At 44.4% G+C, this 23,108-nt stretch overlaps 1 protein-coding gene across 1 annotated transcript in view; it reads right to left on the reverse strand.

Moving 5' to 3' along the window:
- LOC140186947 (ankyrin repeat and SOCS box protein 13-like) overlaps positions 1-21,437 on the reverse strand; it is a 42,277-nt gene extending 20,840 nt beyond the window's left edge. Inside the window, exons 1-2 of the mRNA XM_072241761.1 lie at positions 20,967-21,437; positions 13,707-13,894 (exon numbers count right to left, since the gene is read on the reverse strand). Coding sequence (XP_072097862.1) covers positions 13,707-13,894; positions 20,967-21,027 — 249 coding nt within the window. The 5' untranslated portion in view covers positions 21,028-21,437. The remainder of the gene's footprint in view (positions 1-13,706; positions 13,895-20,966) is intronic.
- Between the last annotated feature and the right edge of the window lie 1,671 nt (positions 21,438-23,108).

Consider the following 23,108-nt stretch of genomic DNA (forward strand, 5'->3'; position numbering starts at 1 on the left):
TCTCACACTGTCTCCAAGCTTTCTCTATTCATGAGCCAACCACTTCTTCCTCCGTCTCTTCAGTTTGGTTCCCACCCCCCAGCAATCCTAATTTAAACCCACCCCAACAGCTTTAGCAAACCTCCCCGCCAGGATATTGGTTCCCCTGGGATTCAAGTGCAACCCATCCTTTTTGTACAGGTCACTCCTGCCCCAAAAGAGGTCCCAATGAATCAGAAATCTGTATCACTGCCCCCCTGCTCCAATCCCTCAGCCAGGCATTTATCCTCCACCTCACTCTATTCCTATACTCACTGTAACATGGCACAGGCAGTAATCCCAAGATGACTACCTTCGTTATCCTGCTTCTCAACTTCCTTCCTAACTCCCTGCAGTCTGCTTTCAGGACCTCTTCCCTTTTCCTGTCTGTCATTGGTACCAATATGTACCACGACCTTTGGCTGTTCTCCTTCCACTTCAGGATACTGCGGACACGATCTGAAACGTCCCGGACCTGGCACCTGGGAGGCAAACTACCATCTGTGTTTCTTTCCTGCTTCCACAGAATCGCCTGTCTGACCCCCTAACTATAGAGTCCCCTATCACTGCTGCCATCCTCTTCCTTTCCCTACCCTACTGAGCCACAGGGCCAGACTCTAAGCGCGACCACAGTTGCTTCCCTCAGGTAGGCCGTTCCCCCCAGAAGTACTCAAGCAGGAATACTTATTGTCAAGGGATACAGTCACAGGGGTGTTCTCTAGCCTCTGACTCCTGCCCTTCCCTCTCTTGACTGTTACCTACTTACCTGTCTCCCCAGGCCCCGGTACGACTATCTGCCTATAAGTTATTCTCTATCACCTCCTCACTTTCCCTGACCAGACGAGGTCATCAAGTTGCATCTCCAGTTCCCTAACATGGTCCCTAAGGAGCTGCAGTTTGATGCACTTGGTGCAGATATGGCCATCTGGGAGGCTGGGAGTCTCCAGGACTTCCCACATCTGACACCGAGCACAGAACATCGGCCTCACACACATAGTTCCTGTCTGTATTCTACACAGGCAATCTACCTCGCCTCGACCCATTATCGCCGAAGCCTCATTGAACCAAAGCCTTCCTACTCTGTCTCCCTCTACTCCGACGCCCACTCTATAAGGTGTCTCCTTTTAAACTCTTCTTGCTGTTCTCACTGGCTGACATCCACACACTTGCGCAGTCGTGCCCCAATCAAGCCGCTGAAGAAATAACCGTCTCCCTTTAAACTCTTCTCACTTTTAACTCTTCTTGCTGTTCTCACTGGCTGACATCCACTCGCTTGCACAGTCGTGCCCCAATCAAACTGCTGTGAACAAGAACGAGGTTCTCAAATGGTATGTTGCCACCCGGGTGCCAAGGTGGGACACTTCAGATCGAGTCCTCAGCATTCTTAAGTGAGAAGGTGAACAGACAGAGGTCGTGGTCCATCCAGGTAGGTACCAATGACATAGTGATGAGGTTCTGCAAGGTGAGTTCAGGGAGTTATGTGCCAAGTTGAAGGGCAGGACCTCCAGGGTTGTGATCTCAGGATTGCTACCCGTGCCATATGCTAGTGAGGCCAGAAACAGAAAGATTATAAGATGCTAAGGAGTTGGTGTAGGAGGGAGGACAGAAGATTTTTGGATCATTGGGCTCTCTTCCAGGGAAGTTGGGATCGGTATAAAAGAGATGGTTTGCACCTAACTGGAAGGGGCCTAATAACCTAGTGGGAAGGTTTGCTAATGCTGTACGGTAAGGTTTAGAGTTGCAGGGGGATGGGAACCAGAGTAATAGAACAGGTAATGGGGAGGCTGAGGAGACAAATGCTGTTAAGACTTCAGACAATGTTACGAATCAATAAGTTGAGCATGGTGCGACTAGCAATCTGAGCTGTGTATATTTCAATGCAAGAAGTATCCCAGGAAAGGCAGAATAGCTCAGGGCACAGATCAACACCTGGAATTACAATGTTGAAGATACTAGTGAGACTTTGTTGCAGGAGGGACAGGATGGACAGCTCAGTATTCTGGGGTTCTGTTGTTTCAGACATGACAGAGTGGGAGGGATTAAAGGAGGAGCAGTGGCATTACTAGTCAGGGAAAATGTCACAGTAGTGCTTAGTCAGGATGGACTGGAGAACTCGTCTACTGAGGCGCTATGGGTGGAACTCAGAAATAAGAAAGGTAGGACCACGTTAATGGGGCTATATTATAGACCACCCAACAGTCCAAGGAATTTAGAGGAATAAACTTTCTAGCATACAAAACCTGAAATGCAACATGCCACTAAAGATTCATTTTCTGCATTCCTGTTTAAACTCCTTCCCTGAAAATCTTGGTGTTGTCAGTGACGAGCATGGTGAAAGGTTTCACCAGGAAGTTGCAGTCATGGAGAAACGGTATCAGGGTAACCAGAATCGATCAATACTGGCTGATTATTGTTGCACACTTAAGCAAGAAGCCTCAGACACTGAGTACGAATGAAAATCAACACAACACTTTTAGCTTAGTTACTATTGCAAAGCAACAGCACCGTTATGCAATTAAACACATTATATTCAATGACAGCTAATTTCTCGTTTCTCCAAATTCCTACATGATACAAGTAGTCTGAAATTATATTTGTGTCCAGCTTCAGGTGGCCTATCATAAACAAGAAAAAAAATTCTGAGAAAGTAACACTTCCAAAAAAAAAAAAATTGTTGTCCAGTGATATCAGTGCTTAAATTTTATGCCCTGTCATCTTTCTGCGAGATAAACATGTTGTGAACTTCTCTGAAAGGTCACGCCATCAGGATTGCTTCACTCAGTACACATTACTCGTGAATTCTCTGAAGTAAAATGATACTTCCAGATGATCCTGCAAGTGTAAAAATCACATTGCAGCAGGGGCAGTCATTTGGCAGGGCACTTGCCGTGTTATATGGTAAAACTCTGAAGCAAAATAAAGGTTCTACCCCCATTAAACTGTGATGGAGAAACAGCTTCAAATCCCAGTGCAAATTCACTCCGGAAACAAAGTGAATGCAGACTACGAGGAAATATTGCTTTCAAACAGAGGGAAACCCATCACTTCAAGTTCAATCTACTCTCTTCTGGGGGTGGCACGGTACCATAGCGATTAGTCTGGGGTTTGATTCCAGCTGCTGACTGCAAAGTTTGTATGTTCTCCCTGCAATCCCACTGCTTTCCTCTGTGTGCTCTGGTTTTCTCCCACATTCCAAAGACGTACAGGTTAGGGTGAGTGACCTGTGGGCATGCTAGGCTGGTGTCGGAGACATGGCGACATTTGCGGGTTACTCAGCACAATCCTTGCTGATTTAATTTGACGCAAACAACACAGCAGTTCACAGTATGTTTCGAAGTACGTGTGACAAATAAAGCTAATATTTACTCTTAATATTTACTCTTGTTCAAGAAAGATAGTAGGGATAGTCCAGGTAATTATAGACCAGTGAGCCTTACGTCTGTGATGGGAAAACTGTTGGAAAAGATTCTTAGAGATAGGATCTATGGGCATTTAGAGAATCATGGTCTGATCAGGGACAGTCAGCATGGCTTTGTGAAGGGCAGATCATATCTAACAAGCCTGAAGAGTTCTTTGAAGAGGTGACCAGGCATATAGATGAGGGTAGTGAAATGGATGTGATCTACATGGATTTTAGTAAGGCATTTGATAAGGTTCCACATGGTAGGCTTATTCAGAAAGTCAGAAGGCATGGGATCCAGGGAAGTTTGGCCAGGTGGATTCAGAATTGGCTTGCCTGCAGAGGGCAGAGGGTCGTGGTGGAGGGAGTACATTCAGATTGGAGGGTTGTGACTAGTGGTGTCCCACAAGGATCTGTTCTGGGTCCTCTAGTTTTTGTGATTTTTATTAACGACCTGGATATGGGGTAGAAGGGTGGGTTGGCAAGTTTGCAGACGACACAAAGGTTGGTGGTGTTGTGGATCGTGTAGAGGATTGTCGAAGATTGCAGAGAGACATTGATAGGATGCAGAAGCGGGCTGAGAAGTGGCAGATGGAGTTCAACCCGGAGAAGTGTGAAGTGGTACGCTTTGGAAGGACAAACTCCAAGGCAGAGTACAAAGTAAATGGCAGTATACTTGGTCGTGTGGAGGAGCAGAGGGATCTGGGGGTACATGTCCACAGATCCCTGAAAGTTGCCTCACAGGTAGATAGGGTAGTTAAGAAAGCTTATGGGGTGTTAGCTTTCATAAGTCGAGGGATAGAGTTTAAGAGTCGCCTCACTATAGGAAGGATGTGGAAGCATTGGGAAGGGTACAGAGGAGACATACCAGGATGCTGCCTGGTTTAGAGAGTATGGATTATGATCAGAGATTAAGAGAGCTAGGGCTTTACTCTTTGGAGACCAAGAGGATGAGAGGAGACATGATAGAGGTGTACAAGATAATAAGAGGAATAGATAGAGTGGATAGTCAGCGCCTCTTCCGCAGGGCACCACTGCTCAATACAAGAGGACATGGCTTTAAGGTAAGGGGTGGGAAGTTCAAGGGGGATATTAGAGGAAGGTTTTTTTTACTCAGAGAGTGGTTGGTGCGTGGAATGCACTGCCTGAGTCAGTGGTGTAGGCAGATACACTAGTGAAGTTTAAGAGACTACTAGACAAGTATATGGAGGAATTTAAGGTGGGGGGTTATATGGGAGGCAGCGTTTGAGGGTCGGCACAACATTGTGGGCCGAAGGGCCTGTAATGTGCTGAACTATTCTATGTTAAATTAGAGCAGATGAATCCAGATTTTTGAAAAGAATGGGAGAGGAAGAGAAAAGAGAATGGATTAAACTAATTATCTCTTACTCGATCAGGATCACCATCTTAAGAAGGCAGCAAAAACAACCAGGGAATTAGAAATCAGCAAGTATAATGCCAGTAACGGAGCAAACTCAAGAAATTAATGTAGAAGAACATAGGATCAGGCCCTTCAGCACGAGGTCTGCACTGACCGTGATGCAATTTTAACTGCACATCATTGATAAGACCATAAGGTATAGGAGCAAAATTAGGCCATTTGGCCCATCGAGTCTGCTCCACCATTTCATCATGGCTGATCCAATTTTCTGCTCAGCCCCCAATCTCCTACCTAATCATAAGATTACATATATGAAAGAAGGTCCTCATTTCCTGTCATTAGTGAGTCCCAGGGTCAATACCAAAGATTGAGCTTGAAGGTGGGTGGGCACAGCCCTGTTCTGTGAGTCTACAGGTCCACTGGGGAAGTCGAAGGCCTGATGCCTGTGAGTCTGCAAATCCACCGAAGCTTGTAGCCTGGAAAAGGCTTATCCTTGGGTTAGAGGTGTGTGTGTGTCAGTGTCTGTGTGCCTCTGTGCAAAGACTGACAAACAACCAACGAGCAAAAGAAGAGAAACTGTGCAAATAAAAGAAATTACTGTATACTGAGAAGAGGAGTTGTAAAGAGTCCTTGAAAGTGAGACTGTAGGTCAGAGTAGTGGTGATTGATGAGTGGGGGAGGATGAGAGGTGACTTGATAAAGGTGTGTAACATGATAATAGAGTGGACACCCAGCACCTTTTTGTCAGGGTGGTAAGAACTAATATGAGGGGGCATAATTTAAGGTGATTGGAGGAAAGCGTCAAGGAGATGTCATAAGTTTTTCTTTTAAACACAGAGCGGTAGGTGCATGCAACTCAATGTCAGAGGTGGTGGTAGAGGCAGATACATCGGGGCACTTAAGAGACTCTTAGATTGGCACATGCATTTCAGGCTATGTGGGAGGGAAGAGTTAGATTAATTTGGAGCAGGTTAAGTTGGCACAACATAGTGGGCTGAAGGGCCTGTACTGTGCTGTATTATTCTATGTTCTAACCAGTTTTACTATTTCTCACGTTACAGATCTCACAGCACATACTGCAGTAATACATACCACATGTAAGGGTTTCTTCTTTTATGTTACCGCTAAGGCTAATAAAGTGGCTTCTTTGTTATGTTATAATAAAATGGCTTCTCTGTAATGTTAACTGCTGAGTCAACGGTAGCAGCTTGTTTGGATTATAATTACTGATAACGGGAATTGTACTCATTTGCTAACCAATTAGGATAGATGTTATTCTTTCTTGTGTGTCTGTAAGCTATTGTTTCACGGGCTTTGGGCAGAAGGCGCGATGGAGACAGAGAGAGGAGACGCGATGAGAAAGATGCTGTAAGCTGGGCGAGGATCGGACCCATGAGGGAGTCCGAGGCCCAGAGCTTTTCAGGAGGAGAACCGAAGAGGAAGGAAGTGCTGGACGCACTCTGGTCGATACCCGTGGGTGAACCCAGGCGGCGGGTCGAGAATGTCAGAGGAGATCGACCGGTGGAAAGAAGACTCCATTAATTGAGCTCCAACAGCTGTGCACGAAGTGGTTGAACTCTGGTAAGTTTGGCACCTTTTACTTTCCTTGTATATTGTATCTCTATTAATTGTATAGTTCCAGGAAAATTTATAAACTGTAATCTGTAAATTGTATATTGTGTGCTGTCTGTTAATTGGTGGTGTGGGATACATCACACAGCATCCACACAAACTTGATTACCCAGTTTGGCAGGGCCGAAGGCTGCTCCCCCTAGACGAAAGTGAGCTGAGCGAGCCTGAGGCTTACCAGGAGGCTACACACACACACACACACACACACACGAAATGTACATTTTGAACCTGGTACTGTTGGATCCTTGCTATTTTCTGAGCCCTTGGGGTTCTTCCTGAAGTCAAGAATGCCGATCATTTATTTTAAAGTACTAACAAACATACAAATGCGAAGCAAACTAAGTAAGGAGCTGAGAAACACAGCGGAGATGAACGAACAGCAAAGGAGGTGAAGATAAAAAGATGGCACCTCTGAAAAATCCATCACCTTTATAATCAAGATAAGAGAAATTCCTTAAATAAACTAAACCAATCACTGGTTGCACAGTTATATCAGGTGGGTAATGTGCTAACACTTAAAGCCTGATTTATACTTCTGCGTTAACTCGACACTGTAACCTACGCAAGTGACTTACGCGCGTTGAGAGCATTTATACTTGTGCGTTGGTGTGTCTGTGTCGCTCTGCAATTCGCGCACGTCACGCATATGCACACACCTGCCCGTGCAAGGTTTCATGGTCATGGTAGTCTTTCTCGGGGTAAACAAGAAGCGAGCCTCTTTTTTCGTAAAAGCGAAATGTGTCCTCCATAATTTTGGAAGTCTGTAAAGCTTTATGGAAAGCATTGCAGACAGAGTTCCTTCCCTGCCCTTCAGTCGCCCAATGGGAAGCTATTGCAGCGTAGGAGGAAATGTGATGCTATGAAGTGGACCAGTTGCTGCGATGCACGGTTACATTTTGGGAGAGGTGCGCGTCACAGCAACGCAGGCTCTGGCGTAGGGATCCGTGTTGGGTTTGCAGCGACGCAGTACTTACGGCGTTGCGTTGATGCAGAAGTATAAATCAGGCTTCAGGCTGATTTATACTGGTGCATACTAGCTTATGCTGCAGCCTATGCAAGTGGGCTACGTCGTTGTGAGCATTTATACTTGTGCGTTGGTGTGTCTGCATCACTCTGCAATTCACTGCCAAAACGCTAGTTGGCGGTGGAGTTTCTATGCCAATGTGTTGAGTTTCTTCGTGTTGAAACTCAACACGAAGAAACTCAAAACTTCAAACAATGGCGACTGAAACTGAAGGAGAGTGAATTTTCTGTGCTTGTCCGGCCACTGAGAGACAAGAACGAGGAAATGCATTTCAAATATTTTCAATGTCGGCAGGTAAATTTGTCGATTTGGTTCATCGTCTCCAACCATTTATTTCGCATCAGTGTTACGCACAGTATACTCAGAGACTGGCATTCACCATTCGAGTTTTAGCTTCAGGTGGAAGTCAACAGGCTGTAGCAGCTAGCTACAAACTGGTGTCAAGCACAGGGTCCTCCATAATTTCAGAGGTCTGTAAAGCTTTATGGAAAGCATTGCAGCCAGAGTTCCTTCCCTGCCCTTCAGTCACCCAATGGGAAGCTATTGCAGCGTAGGAGGAAATGCGATGCTACCAAGCGGACCAATCACAGTTGTTGCAGTCTGCGACACCGTGACGCGTAGTTATGTTTTTGAGAGAGGTGCGCGTTAGGCTACGGTGTAGGGCTCAGCGTAGATACAGCGTAAGGTTCGCGGCTATGCCGTACATTTGACACACAAGTATAAATCAGCCTTTAGTCAACGAAAAAATGAGAATGGTGATAAACTGTTAGTTTAATTGCTATACTGTTTTCTGCCAATAGATGAGGCGAACCATACATGGGGTGAAAGATAAAAGTTTGTTAAGAAGTACAAATGGTTAAACTACAACTTTAGTAAAGTACAAATGATTAAACTACAACATCAGTATCTTATAAAAAATATTTTAAAAAACAGTGGTTTCCAACTGTACACACAGCACTTGAACCTGTGCCTGGTATCTATTCAGAATGAAGTCTGGTATGTCTCATTGAGTTAACAAGTTCACAACAACAATATTGTTGACACTTGCAGCAGTATTTATACTCAATAATATTTGATACAACCTCCACACGAAGGCCTGATGTGGCAAGATTTAATCTTGAATATGTTTGTATTTCCATGCAGTCAATAGTGATTGCACAGCTCCGTCCTTGGTAAGGTTTCTTCACCGTCCTGTGCAAGGATGATGACTCAGAACAGGGTTTGAAAGATGATGCAGAGCATCAAGGAAAGTCATGGAGAACAGGGCATGTCCTGGGTGATGGGGGTCCTTAATAATGAGCATCACCTTTCTGCTCCTTGAAGATGTCTTGGGTACTACAAAGGCTAGTACCCAGGATACAGCTGACTAATTTTACAACTTTTTGTACCTTCTTTCTTTCAGACCTGTGCAATAGCACCGCACCCCCCCCCCCCCGCCACCATGCCAGACATTGATGCAGCCTGTCAGAAAGCTCTCCACGGTACATATATAGAAGTTCTCGAGTGTTTCAGCTGACAAACCAAATCTCTTCAAACTCCTAATGAAATATAGCCACTGTCTTGCCTTCTTTATAGCTGCATTGGTATGTTGGGACCAGGTTAGATCCTCTGAGATATTGACACCCAGGAACCTGAAATTGCTCACTCTTTCCACTTCTGATTCCTCTATGAGGACTGGTTTCTGTCCCCTTGTCTTACCCTTCCTGAAGTCCACAATCAGCTCTTTCGTTTTACTGACAATGAGTGCAAGGTTGTTGCTGTGACACCACTCAACTAGCTGGTAGATCTTGCTCCTGTACGCCCTCTCATCTCCATCTGAGATTCTACCAACAATGGTTGTATCATCAGTAAATTTAAAGATGGTATTTGAGCTACGTCTTGCCACACAGTCATGGATATAGAGAAATTAGAACAGTGGGCTAAGCACTCATTGCTGAGGTGCGCCAGTCATCAGCAAGGAGGTGATATTATCACCAATCTGCACAGATTGTGGTCTTCCAGTTTAGAAGTCAGGGATCCAATTGCAGAGGGAGGTACAGAGGCCCAGGTTCTGTAGCTTATCAATCAGGACTGTGGGAATGATGGTGTTAAACACTGAGCTGTAGTCAACGAATAGCATCCTGACATAGGTGTTTGTGTTGTCCAGGTGATGCAAGACCGTGTGAAGAGCCATTGAGATTGCGGCTGCTGTAGACCTATTGTGATGATTGGCAAATTGCAGTGAATCCATGTCCTTGCTGAGGCAGAAGTTCATTCTAGCCAAGAACAACCTCTCAAAGCATTTCATCATCATAGATGTGAGTGCTACTGGGCGATAGCCATTAAGGCAGCTCGCATTACTCTTCTCAGGAACCGGTATAATTGTTGTCTTTTTGAATCAGGTGGGAACTTCTAACCATAGCAATGAGAGGTTGAAAATTTCCTTGAATACTCCCGCCGGTTGGCTGGCAAAGGCTTTCAGAACCTTACCAGGTACTCCATTGGGGAATGCCGCCTTGCAAAGGTTCACCCTCCTGAAAGACAGCTTAACATCTGCCTCTGAGACAGAGATCACAGGGTCACCGGATGCAGCAGGGATCTTCACAACTGTAGTAATATTCTCCCTTTCAAAGCGGGCATAGAAGGTTTTGAGCTTGAATGGTAGTGAAGCAATGCTATTGGGTTTCACTTTGTAGGAAGTAATGTCTTGCAAACCCTGCCAGAGTTGTTGCACATCCGATGTCGCCCCCAGCCTCACTTGGAATAACCCTCTGCAAGTCATACCTGGTTTTCTTTTACACACCTGGGTCACCAGACTCGAATGTCACAGGTCTAGCCGTCAGCAGGCAACATACCTCATGGTTCATCCACGGCTTTTGGTTTGGGAATGTACAGTAAGTCTTTCGGCACACAGGTTTTACACAACTGTAGCATACTCATCCAGATTCAAAGATGAGTCACTGAATGCAGACCAGTCCACCAATTCAAAGCAGTCCTGTAAGCACTCCTGTGCTTCCCTTGTCCATACCTTCTTGGTCCTCACTACTGGTGCTGCAGTCTTAGTCTCTGCCTGTAGTCAGGGAGTAGAAATACAGCCAGGTGATCAGACATTCTGAAGTGAGGGCGTGGAATAGCACGGTAGGCATTCTTGATGGTGGTGTAACAGTGGTCCAGTGTGTTGTTTCCTCTGGTACTACAAGTGATTTGTTGATGACAATTATTTAGCAACTTTTTCAAGCTGGCCTGTTTAAAATCCCCCAAAATGACGGTGAAGGAGTCAGGGTGTGCTATTTCATACATGTTGATCCCATTGCTCAGATCATCTAGAGCCTGTTTGGCATTGGCCTGAGGTGGAATACATACCGCTTCCAAAATGATCACAGAAATCTCCCACGGCAGGTAAAATGGATGGTACTTAATTGTGAGATGCTCCAGGTCTGGTGAGTAGAGCTGGGACAACACTGATACATTGGTGCACCAAGAGGAGTTGATTGTGAGGCATACACCTCCATCTCTGCTTTGAGAGATTTGACAGTCTTACCCTGACGGCGTATACTGAACCCGTCAATCTGAAACACTGCTTCCGGTATGGAAGGGGTTAACCAGGACTCTGTGAAACGAAGGATGGAAGTGGTCCTAACGTCCCTCTGATACAGCAACCTAGCTCTGAGATCTTTGATTTTATTTACTAGAGACTGTACATCTGCCAGCAAGATAGTCTATATTAGGAGTCTAAAACTCCGCTTCCTAAATGCACCTGTATCCCTGACCTGCAGCCACGTTTCCTACGTGGAATCCAGTGAGAAGTACGGCCACAATTGGCATTGCTTCCATCGGTTTTAAGTAGCGATAGTTTATTCAATCCCAAAACAGTAAACTATCTATCAATGTCAATAAGGTATATAAGGTAATCTGACTCCAAATGTAGGGGCGAATAAAATGTGATTATCACAAAATAAAAACAAGAGATCTGGGGAGCATCTGGGGATGCTGGAAATCTTGAGCAACACACACACACGCACACGCATGCTGGAGGAAATTAGGACAGGCAGTGTTCATGGAGAGATCTTTAGGGCTGAGGTTCTTCATCAGGTCTGGACAGGAATGGTGAAGAACCCAGAAGGGGGATTAGCATGAATTCAGAAGTGTTGGATCGAATGATAATATGATCCAGAGGTTCTTTGGCAGTCAAGAATGAGGCTTAAAGGCATAAAACTTGGTGGCTACAGTCATTCATTAGGTATAACAAGAACAAAGGAAAGACAAAGTAGTCATGGTCATCTCATACTAAAAGCTAGTTCAAACGAGAGAGATAACAAGACTTTCCAGTGATAAGGAGTATCATATGAAATAATCAGATCACAAACAACAGAAAATCTGCAGATACTGGAAATCCAGGTAACACACACAAAATGCTGGAGGAACTCAGCAGGCCAGGTAGCATCTATGGAAAAGAGTAACAGTCGACATTTTGGGCCAAGATCCTTCAGCAGGACTGAAACGTCGACTGTAATCTTGAAATAATCAAGCTCAGTAACGTGACACAGGCTTGAGATAAACTTTTAGAAAATACAGAATCAACTATACAATTACTGAATATTCATTGAACACATACAGGTGTTAAGATTATAGGCAAGCACAGAAAAGTCAAACTACAACAAAAATACACTCTAAGACCATAAGAGACAGAAGCAGAATTAGGCCATTCAGTCCTTTGAGACTGCTCCACCATTCTTTCGTGGCTGATTTATTAACTCTCTCAACCCCGTTCTCCTGCCTTCTATCCGTAACTTTTGAAGCCATGACAAATCAAGACCCTAATAAAAGCAAACCAACACTATACATTATTGGGTGGTTGGTATGGATTCGGAGGGCTGTAAGATTCATTTCCATGTCTCTCTTATAACTCTCTATAACTCTAGAAATCATAAACCCCGACTTCTTGTACAAGGAATATTCTGAATTTATATAGCACCCATCATAGCAACCCAAACATTGAAAACAGTGAAGTATTTCAGTGTAGCAAATGCCCTAACAGAGAAATTAGAGACAACTTGAGCATAGCATCTCCCACAAATAGCAACACGACAGCAGTAACCTGCTTTTTAACAATGTTAAGTTCAAGTTTATTGTCTGACTGTGCATAAATACAACCAAATGAAACAATGTTCCTCGGGATCACAGTGCACCCACAAAATAGATAGCACACACAGCATATAAAACAGTATGACAAATGAGTAAATAAAATATAATTCAAAATGGATGAAGTGTGCAGCACATTTAAACTGTAAACTGTACATTATTGCCCTTAGCACTAGGATAAACTTAAATTTTGAAATATTAACATAATTAACAATTAAGTTCACTTGACATAGCCAATGGTTTAATTGTAAAAGGCTGCAAACACACAAAATGCTGGAGGAGCTCAGCAGGCCAGGCAATATCTGTGGATAAGAGTAAGCAGTCGATATTTTGGGCCGAGGCCCTTCATCAGGACAGAAGATTTGAACTTCTTCAGGGTAGGCATCCCCGGAAGAAAAAATCTGCAGATGCTGAAAATCAAAATAATACATACAAAATGCTGCAGGAACTCAGCAGGCCAGGTCACATCTTTGGAAAAGAGTGAACAGTTGACGTTTTGGGTAGAGACCCTTTATCAAGCCTGCTGAGTTCCTCCAGTATTTTGTGTGTGTTACTTTGATTGCCAGCATCTGCAGATATTCTCTTGTTTGTGAAAATCTCTGAGCTGTGCCACTTGTTAAATTTGCAATTAATTTCATGTGGAAACTTGAACCAACATTTCTTGATAGAGAGTGTGCCACATTTTCTGTAACCTTCACGGGTTGAAAACTTAAGGATGTTATTGTGTATGGGACCCGGCTGGTGGCGTAGTGGCATCAGTGTCGGACTTCGGGATGAAAGGTCCCGAGTTCGAATCCAGCTCCAGCCGGCTCCCCTACACGCTTTCTATCCGTGCTGAGTTACGAGCTGGTGATCTCTTTGGAAACTCACCCGGTAGAAGGCAATGGCAAACCACTGCTGTAACTTGCCTCGTACGTGATTCCCCACTACGTCAGAGAGGCGTGGAGGGAAATCGTCCGCTAACCGGAGAAACTCCGGATGCAACGTTCCTTTCCTTTCCTTATTGTGTATGGGTGTGGCTTCTCCCTCCATCACAGTAACCCTTTACAAGCCAAGCCATTACCTCTGGCAACCAACCCTCCATTCCTGTTGAGGAATACATAATGGGCAGTACCCAATGAAGATTGTACCTCTGCTCCAGCAGCAAGCAACAACTGTAGACATTGAAGTTGACCCCGGAGGCTTGCCTCATGCAGTGGGGTTATGGAGTCCACAGTAACCACATTCACACAGGCCCCACTTTCAATTAATTGCTTCAGCTTAAACACGTGGCCTTCTTTAACTGCTTCATGTATTGGTGTACGGTCAGCCCAGAAACCTAAAAAAAAAAGACACGTGCAAGATTACTACTTAAATAAAAATCGCAGGAATTTTCCCTTGTTCCATAAATGTTCATGTAATTTCCTGAGTTTTGGTGTTCCTTTGATTGTCTTCTTTTTATAGACAACAAGATAAAGAAGGTGCTTCTACTAATGACGATTCATTAAAATGAATGTCATTTCCGTTTATCTTTGGGTTATAGATGATGAACTCAAGGCTCAGATCGATTGTCCTAATTGTTCCCTTTGTTCCCTGGGGGGGGGGGGGTAGGGGAATCTGGCCACACATTTCAGAGCGTTAACAGGTCTGTAGATACATGCAGGACAAAATCAAGTGGGAATGACAATTTCCATTGAAAGACCATAAGATATAGGAGCAGAAGTAGGCCATTTGGCCCATCGAATCTGCTCCACCATTCAATCATGGGCTGATCAAATTCTTCCAGTCATCCCCACTCCCTTGCTTTCACCCCATACCCTTTGATGCCCTGGATAATCAAGAACCTATCTATCTCTGCCTTAAATACACCCAATGACTTGGCCTCCATAGCCGCTCGTGGCAACAAATTCCACAGATTTACCACCCTCTGACTAAAGTAATTTTTCCGCATCTCAGTTCTGAAAGGACGTCCTTCAATCCTTAAGTCGTACCCTCTTCTACTAGAATCCGCTACTATTGGAAATAACTTTGCCGTATCTAATCTGTTCAGGTCTTTTAACATTCGGAATGTTTCTATAAGATCCCCCCCTCATTCTCCTGAACTTCAGGGAATACAGCACAAGAGCTGCCAGACGTTCCTCCTACAGTAACCCTTTCATTCTTGGAATCATTCTCATCAATCTTCTCTGAACCCTCTCCAATGTCAGTATATTCTTTCCAAAATAAGGAGCCCTCGGGCCAGTTGGTGGCACAATGATATCAGCGCCGGACTCCTGAACGAAGGTTCCCGGGTTCGAATCCAGTTGGGGCCGCTCCCGAGTATGCTTTCCATCAGTGCCGGGTTGAGTGTCGAGATCACAACTCGACCTCGCAAAATAAAGGGAAAAATACAGCAAAATGTCTGTGTGAGGAATGGCGCGCTACACAGTATCTCTCTTGCTCCACGCCTTGTAAGGGCATGAAAAAGACATCGTCCCGCCAACATCACACATGCACGGACGCACACGCATGCATGCACACGCCAAAAAAAAAGCCCAAAACTGCACACAATACTCCAAGTGTGGTCTCACGAGTGCCTTATAGTTCCTCAACATCACATCCCTGCTCTTATTTTCTATACCTCTAGAAATGAATGCCAACATTGCATTCGCCTTCTTCACAGCCGACTCAACCTGGAGGTTAACCCTTAGGGCATCTTGCACAAGGATTCCCAAGTCCCTTTGCATCTCTGCATTTTGAATTCTCTCTCCATCTAAATTAAAGCCTGCCCATTTATTTCTTCCACCAAAGTGCACGACCATACATTTTCCAACATTGTATTTCATTTGTCACTTCTTTGCCCATTCCCTTAAACTAAGTCTCTCTGCAGGCTCTCTGTTTCCTCAACACTACCCACTCATCCACCTATCTTTGTATCATCGGCAAATTTAGCCACAAATCCATTAATACTGTAGTCCAAGTCTTTGACATACATTGTAAAAAGCAGCAGTCCCAACACTGACCCCTGTGGTACTCCACTGGTAACCGGCAGCCAGCCAGAATAGGATCCCTTTATTCCCACTGTCTGTTTTCTGCCGACCAGCCAATGCTCCACCCACGCTAGTAACTTCCCTGTAATTCCATAGGCTCTTATCTTGCTAAGATAATAGTGAGCCAGCCACAAAAAACAGCTGGAAGAACTTAACAGATCAGGCAGCATCTATGGAGGGGAATGAACGGCCAATATTTCAGGTTGAGGCTCTTCATCAGGAAAGGAAGGACATAGGTGAAGTGCCTCAGCCTGAAACACTGACCGTTTATTCCCCTCCATAAGTGCAGCCTGACCTGCTGAGTTCCTCTAGCATTTTGTGAGTGAGCGATTAGATTAAGACCATAAAATATAAGAAATTTTTAAATCTGTATACACATGACTGCATCGCCACCCACAGCTCCAATCTGCTAATTAAATTTGCTGAAGACACTATAGTGATTGGCCTTATCTCAAATAATAACAAGGCAGCCTACACAGAAGTTATCACCCTGACACAGCGGTGTCAAGAAAAACAACTTCTCTCTCAATGTCACAAAAACAAAGGAGCTGGTTGTGGACTACAAGAGGAATGGAGACAGGCTAACCCCTATTGACATCAATGGTCTGGGGTTGAGAGGGTGAACAGCTTTAAGTTCCTCAGCATATAAACATCACTGAGGATCTCACGTGGTCTGTACATACCAGCTGCAATGAAAAAGGCACAACAGCACCTCTTTCACCTCAGAGGGTTGAAGTAGTTTGGTATGGGCCCCCAAATCCCAAGAACTTTCTATAGGGGCAAAACTGAAAGCATCCTGACTGGCTGTTTCACTGCCTGGTATGGGAACTGTACTTCCCTCAATCACAGGGCTCTGCAGAGAGTGGTGTGGACAGCCCAGCACATCTGTAGATGTGAACTTCCCACTATTCAGGACATTTACAGAGTTAGGTGCATAAAAAGGGGCTGAAGGATCATTAGGTCACCCCAACCACAAACTGTTCCAGCTGTTACCATCTGGGAAACAGTACCACAACATAAAAGCCAGGATCAATAGGCTCCAGGACAGCTTCTTCCAGCAGGCTATCAGACTGATTAATTCACACTGATACAATTGTATTTCTATGTTACATTGATTGCTATTTATTATAAACAACGGGATGACCCGTTGGGGCACCCGTTGAGAGAAGACTAGTGCAGCCTGATGTGACCAGAATGAACATTAAATTTTCCCGAATGCTATTGGTATCGCTTTGCTTTGGAAACTGAAGTAGTTTTATTAAAGAAGAACGACACATAGCAAAATATAATTGCTCCTCATTTAACGAAGGACACTTTTGGCTTATCTGCCACCCTTGTGCCTCTCGTTGTCATTCTGGAGACGTGCAGTCCTTTCATCCCCCATCTCTTCATCTCTTCTGTTGTTTGTTGTTTGTCTCTGATCCTGGAGATGTGCATGCCTCTCCTCCTCTGTCTCTTCTTCTCTCATCTTTTTTTGTCCTGACTCTTTGATCCTGGAGTCGTGCGGCCCTGGCCTCAGCCGATTCTTGTTCTCTCCCTCTCCTTGCCGCTTCCTGACGATATTTGGCCTCATCTCTTGACCATAATGTCCCCCCTCCCTTTCCACACAACATAATTAGGCTATTTTTTTTTTACCCTAATGCTGGATAGAAGATACAAAGCACTAACACCAAAGGATGCTGATTATTTTTGATGATGTGGTTGGCGCTCTCCTAAATGGACGTGATAGTCACCGCTGTCCTTTGACTGCAGTAAAGGGTTTTATGGGTATCTTGAAGTACGTCATTACAATAAGATTTAATTATCTCTTATTGATGGGTGGCAGTCAGATCTGTCTCAATCCTGCACATGCTGATGGTGATTAGCAGAATGTGACCCCGCGAAATAGAGCTGCCCTGCCCTTTTGCTCTGGTAGGTGTCGCTGCTGAGGCTGGCCGTGCGCATGCGTTGCGCTGTTGCATCCCGATTTCCATGATGGCGGATCGGCTCTAGAGTTAAAAGGAAGCCTGTTGATTTTTGCAAATGAGCAATTTTATACAAATATATAACCCTGAACTTTGCCTGCATTCTGTAAGTTAGCGCATTTTAATTTGATTGAGCCGAAAAAAGTGCCGCTGTAATGCACCGTTTGCGCTAATTGGAGGTCACAAACAGACGGACATGAGAGTTTTAGTAGTATATAGATTACTATAAATTGCACATTGAGATGGAAATCTAACGTAAAGATTTTTACTCATGTATATTAAGGAAATAAAGTCAATTCCAATTCAATTCAATTCAATTAGGCCATTTGGCCCCTCGAGTCTGCTCTGCCATTTCACCATGGCAGATCCATTTTTCCTTTCAGCCCCAATCTCCTGCCTTCCCCACTCCAATATCCCTTTATGCCCTGACCAGCCAAGATTTTATCAACCTCTGCCTTAAACAGACATACAGACTTGGCCTCCACAGGTGCCTGTGGCAAAGAATTCCACAGATTCACCACTCTCTGGCTAAAGAAACTCCTCCTCACTCTGTTCTAAATGGACACCCCTCTACTCTTCAGGCTGTGTCCTCTGGTGTTACAGACACTCCTACCAAAGGAAACATCCTCTCCACGTCCACTCTATCAAGGACTTTCACCATTTGATAGGTTTCAATTAGGTCACCCTTCATTCTTCTAAATTCCAGTGACAGACCCAGAGCCATCAAACGCTTTTTATATGACTTGTCATATGAATCCTGGAATCATTTTCGTGAACTTCCTTTGATCCCTTTCCAGTTTCAGCTCACAATACTCCAAGTGAGGCCTCACTGGTGCTTTATAAAGTCTCAACATTACATGCTTGCTTTTACATTCTAGTCCTCTTGAAATGCACTTGCACTTGCCTTCCTCCCCACAGACTCAATCTGCAGATTAACCTTTAGGAAATCCTGCACAAGAACTCCCAAGTCCCTTTGCACCTCAATTTGTTTTCAATTTAGAAAATAGTCAACCCTTTCATTTCTTCTACCAAAGTACATGACCATACACTTACCAACACTGTATTCCATTTGCCACTTCTTTGCCCGTTCTCCTAATCTGCCCAAGTCCTTCTGTAGCCTCCCTACTTCCTCAAAACTACCTGCCCCTCCACCGATCTTTGTATCATCTGAAAACTGTGCAACAAAGCCACCAATTCCATCATCCAAATCACTGACATATAACGCCAAAAGAATCAGTCCTAACACAGACCCCTGTGGAACACCACTAGTCACCGGCAGCTAAGCAGAAAAGGCTCCCTTTATTGCCACTCTTTGCCTCCTGCCAATCAGTTGCTGCTTTATCCATGCTAGTATCTTTCCTTTGACTTTATTTGTCACACGCACATCGAAACAGCTTAATTGGCCATTGCAAATTGTCGCATAATTAGGTGAGGGTTAATTGGGTTTGCTGGTGTTTGCTGAGGCGAGTGTGGCTCGAAGGGCTATAAAGGCCAACTCCGTGCTGCTTCGTTAAAATAAAACAAAAATAACCATCAACACTATGAAAGATTGGAACACCATCATCTATGCTTCTGCTGCCACTGCACGTTAATCTTACTCAGAACAGCGTTAAGATCCAATGAACTATTTGCAGCAACAATGCAAGTTAATGTGATCAGTGTGCTAATAAGAAAAACAGTAATATCACAAAAATTTGTCAGACCCTCATCAATGCCCTGACCACATCTCCAGGCTGAACTAGCTCTCAAAACTATCAAAGACCTTAAGCATTTGGGGATTTCTGACATTTAAAATTAAATGTATTATTACAAAATGGAAAGATTTTCATTACTTATTATAATAATTAAAATTAAATTCCAATTAAATATTGTTAAATTAGTCAAAGGTATTTTAAAAAAAGCATTCTCCCTTGTAGGTTTTGCTTTCTGCTGATAAGAAGGAAGGTGGTGAACCTGGATCAAGTCTAAACTGGACATTCTCTCTTCTCTCAAGAGGGAGGAGATACCGATGTGAGATGTTCAAGGCAAGATTGAGAGGAAGAACACCTCCACCCATTAACTTACACCCCCAACCACTACCATTTCCTATCAAGTCCCTTATGTACAGACACGCCTGTACTTGGGGTCACTTAACGGACATACAATCTATCTTGTGTATTTATATTTATTGTGGTTCTTTTTCTTATTGTGTTCTTTAGCTTATTGTATTTTTTATGCTGCTTCAGATCTGGAGTAACAATCATTTGGTTCTCCGTTACACTTGAGTACTGGAAATGGCATTAAACAATCTTGCACTGGATTTCTTGAAGAGAAACTGAAAAGAAAGTTAAAGATCACTGGGAGGGCAAGAGAAAGTGGAGAATAAAAATCAATAGAAAGTGAAACTAAAAGACAGAAAGTGAAAAAGGGCAGAGGATTATGAGGAAACAGATGCATAGTTTCAATGACTGGTAATAAAGAAACCAACCAGACTCCATTTCATGGTGTTCAGCATGTTTCATTTGAGCAAAATTATATTTATTTAAATTTTATGTTGCTATAGTACAAATTGATGTACAATTATCCCTTAAATCCAGAAATTACTACAAAATCAGCCTTTTTAAAAACCTTTCATGCATTCTCCCTCTGATTACCTGGCTATCCTCTGGATGCTGCAGTTTCTGCTCTGATCAAAGACCTGCAAACAATTTTATTTCCACTACACTAGCTGCCGTCTGGTCACCAAATAACCCAGGTCTCTAAACAGACTTGGAGAGACCACTGTCATCTGACTGTAATCGGATTCAGAGTTTAAATCCAGTATTATCTCCATCAAGACATCACCTGCTTACCGTTGCCCATTCTGCATCTTACTAATGTCCTTCTCTATGCCCTTGTTTCCTCTGGTCTCCACCATTTGCCTCTAACCAACCCGGAATCATTCAGATTCCAGAAACAACCTTCCCCTGGGTCCAGGAACCTCCATTCATCAATGACGCGTCCTCCTTGATCTACAACGGGCTGTTGATTCACCAATACCTCAAACTTAATAAGGAAAACCGTCTCTGTGCCCTTTCATAACACCATCCATCTCTACAACTAGGAATTCTGCAGGCCTCCACATTCTGCATCCCCGGTTTCCTTCTCTCCATTGTCGGTGGACACGCATTCAGCTCTGGTCCTCAAACCGCTGTCAAAAACTCGCGCTCTTCAAGGCCATACATCCTTTTAATTGCGCTTTAAACCGCCAGGTCGGGCTGCTGGACGTGAATCTACTTGTCCGGTCACCCTCCTGGACCTCAGCGTTCGGGCGCGCTGTACAAATGCAGGCCGCTACTCATGTCGGTAAAGAGACGGTAAGCGGCTCAGAATAGAAGCACGCTGCGGCCAATTCCCCCGCAAGGTCTCAGCCAGCAGCCACACTCCCCGCGGTACTCACTGATGTCTCCTATGCCCCTCTGCAGCAGGACATCGCCGCTACTGTCAACTTCATCGTCCATGGTCACTCACATCGGCGGATGCCCGTCACCTGACCTGGGCACCAGCCGCTGGAAATGCGGCGCCACACGCAGACGAGATGCCGGGGGGACTCCGCGGGCCAACTGGCGTCTCCGCAGGGGAATAAACAGCCGGCGCCCGCCCGCCCGCGCATGCGTGGACGGCGAAATCGACCCACGGAAGTGAAGAAAATGGCCGTCAACAAGCTTCACGCTGGCGTTGGTAAAGGAGGCCGGGTTTACATTTACAGCTAAAGATCCTCCTCCCTGCGGCGAAACCACGGAGCGCCTGTCGAGAGTCGCCGGAGGTGACGAAAGAATGCCAAGGCAGGCCTCAGCGTGTTCTTCCTCAATCGGCCCTTTCGTCACCCCGAGCCGGAAGACGTTGTACTAAAACTAATTATCGCCGTCCATTTTAGTTACGAAAAAAGCTTTGCAGCGCCGTGATAGGCCCCCGTCCCACTGAGTCTGCGCCGTTTATCAAGCGAGCCGAAGACAGACGAGCAGGAGTGGGCCTTTCGGCCCATCGAGTCTGCACCGCCATTTTAGCATAGCTGATCCATTTTCCCTCTCAACCCCATTCTTCTACCTTCTCCCTGTAACTTCTCACGTCTTAATTAATCATGAACCTATCAACGTCTGCCTTAAATACAGCCAGTGTATTAGTCGCCACAGCCTCCTGTGGCAACGAATTCCACAGATTCATTCCCTCTGGCTAAAACAATACCTCCTTATCTCCTTTCTAAATGGCTGTGCCCTCTGTCCTAGACTCTCCCACTACAGGAAACGTCCCCTCCACATTCACTCTATCTGGGCCATTTTTTAACGATAATTTTACCCTGATCCACTTCATCCTCACAATCCCATCAACTGCTCCCACATTCTACCAGTCATTACACATCAGGGAAAGTTTTCAGTGACCAGCTGTATTAGGATGCGAGTGCAAACCTACGCGGTTGCAGAGAGAACATGTAAACTCCACACAGCAAGCACTGCCAGGATTGAAAAAGGATTGCCAGAACCTCATTATGATCTTGCACCTGCACTTTATTGTTTAAATGCACTGCATGTTCTCTGTAGCTATTACACTTTATTCAAAGGTACATTAATGTATACAGTATATGTCCTGAAATGCTTTTTCTTCGCAACCATCCACGTTGCTATTCTGTATTATTATTGCCTTACCTTGTACTACCTCACTGCACTGTGTAATAATTTGATCTGAATGAACAATATGCAGGACAAGCTTTTCACTGTATTATTGGTGCATGTGATAATAATAAACCAATACCAAAATCACCGTGATGCACAATTTTCTAAAATAGTAGCAATCAGGTGTTACATTTGATTGCCATATTTTTCTGTTCAATTACCTTCTTGACAATGATGCTTTTAGCTTAAGGTCTGAACATAACCACTGCTGCCTGTATCCTTTCTTCCGGGTGCTCTGGTTTCCTCCCACAGTCCAAACATGTACTGGTCAGTGGATTAATTGGACATTGCAAATTGACCTGTGATTAGGCCGGGGTTAAATTGGGTTTTGCTAGGTGGTGCAGCTCGAAGGGCCAGGAGAGCTGTATCTCAATAAAGTAACAGTCTGGGAGTATAAGAGGAAAACTCAGATTTGCGTATTAGGTTTGAAATTATAATAATGGGGCGGAATTTGCGGGCTATCACTGCTGATGGATCAGTCACTCTGTGCTATCTTTGGGCTATAAATGGAATTAACTGAGTTTCTCCAGTGTACTGCTGAGGAATTGCCTTTAAGATTCTACACCAATGCAGGCTTAGCTAGAGATGCCTTTCTTTTTAATGGACATTTTTGTACGTGGAAGTTTTTAATTGTGGCTTATCATTTTATCAAACGGATTGAGAGCCGGAAGGTAATTTCTCTATATCTGGACAAAATGAGAACTGATGAGTCACAATTTTTGCACCAGTTCTGGGTGGCAGGCGAGACAGAGGAGGGCCTGAACATCTTACACCCGTCCAAGACTAAAGCAAACTCTTCATGAAGGTTATTAACATTTAGACATGATATTATTTTTATCCCAAGAATATTATAGAAAAACAAAACAATTTTT

Source organism: Mobula birostris, chromosome 23 (assembly GCF_030028105.1).
Source record: "Mobula birostris isolate sMobBir1 chromosome 23, sMobBir1.hap1, whole genome shotgun sequence".
Lineage (NCBI taxonomy): Eukaryota > Metazoa > Chordata > Chondrichthyes > Myliobatiformes > Myliobatidae > Mobula > Mobula birostris.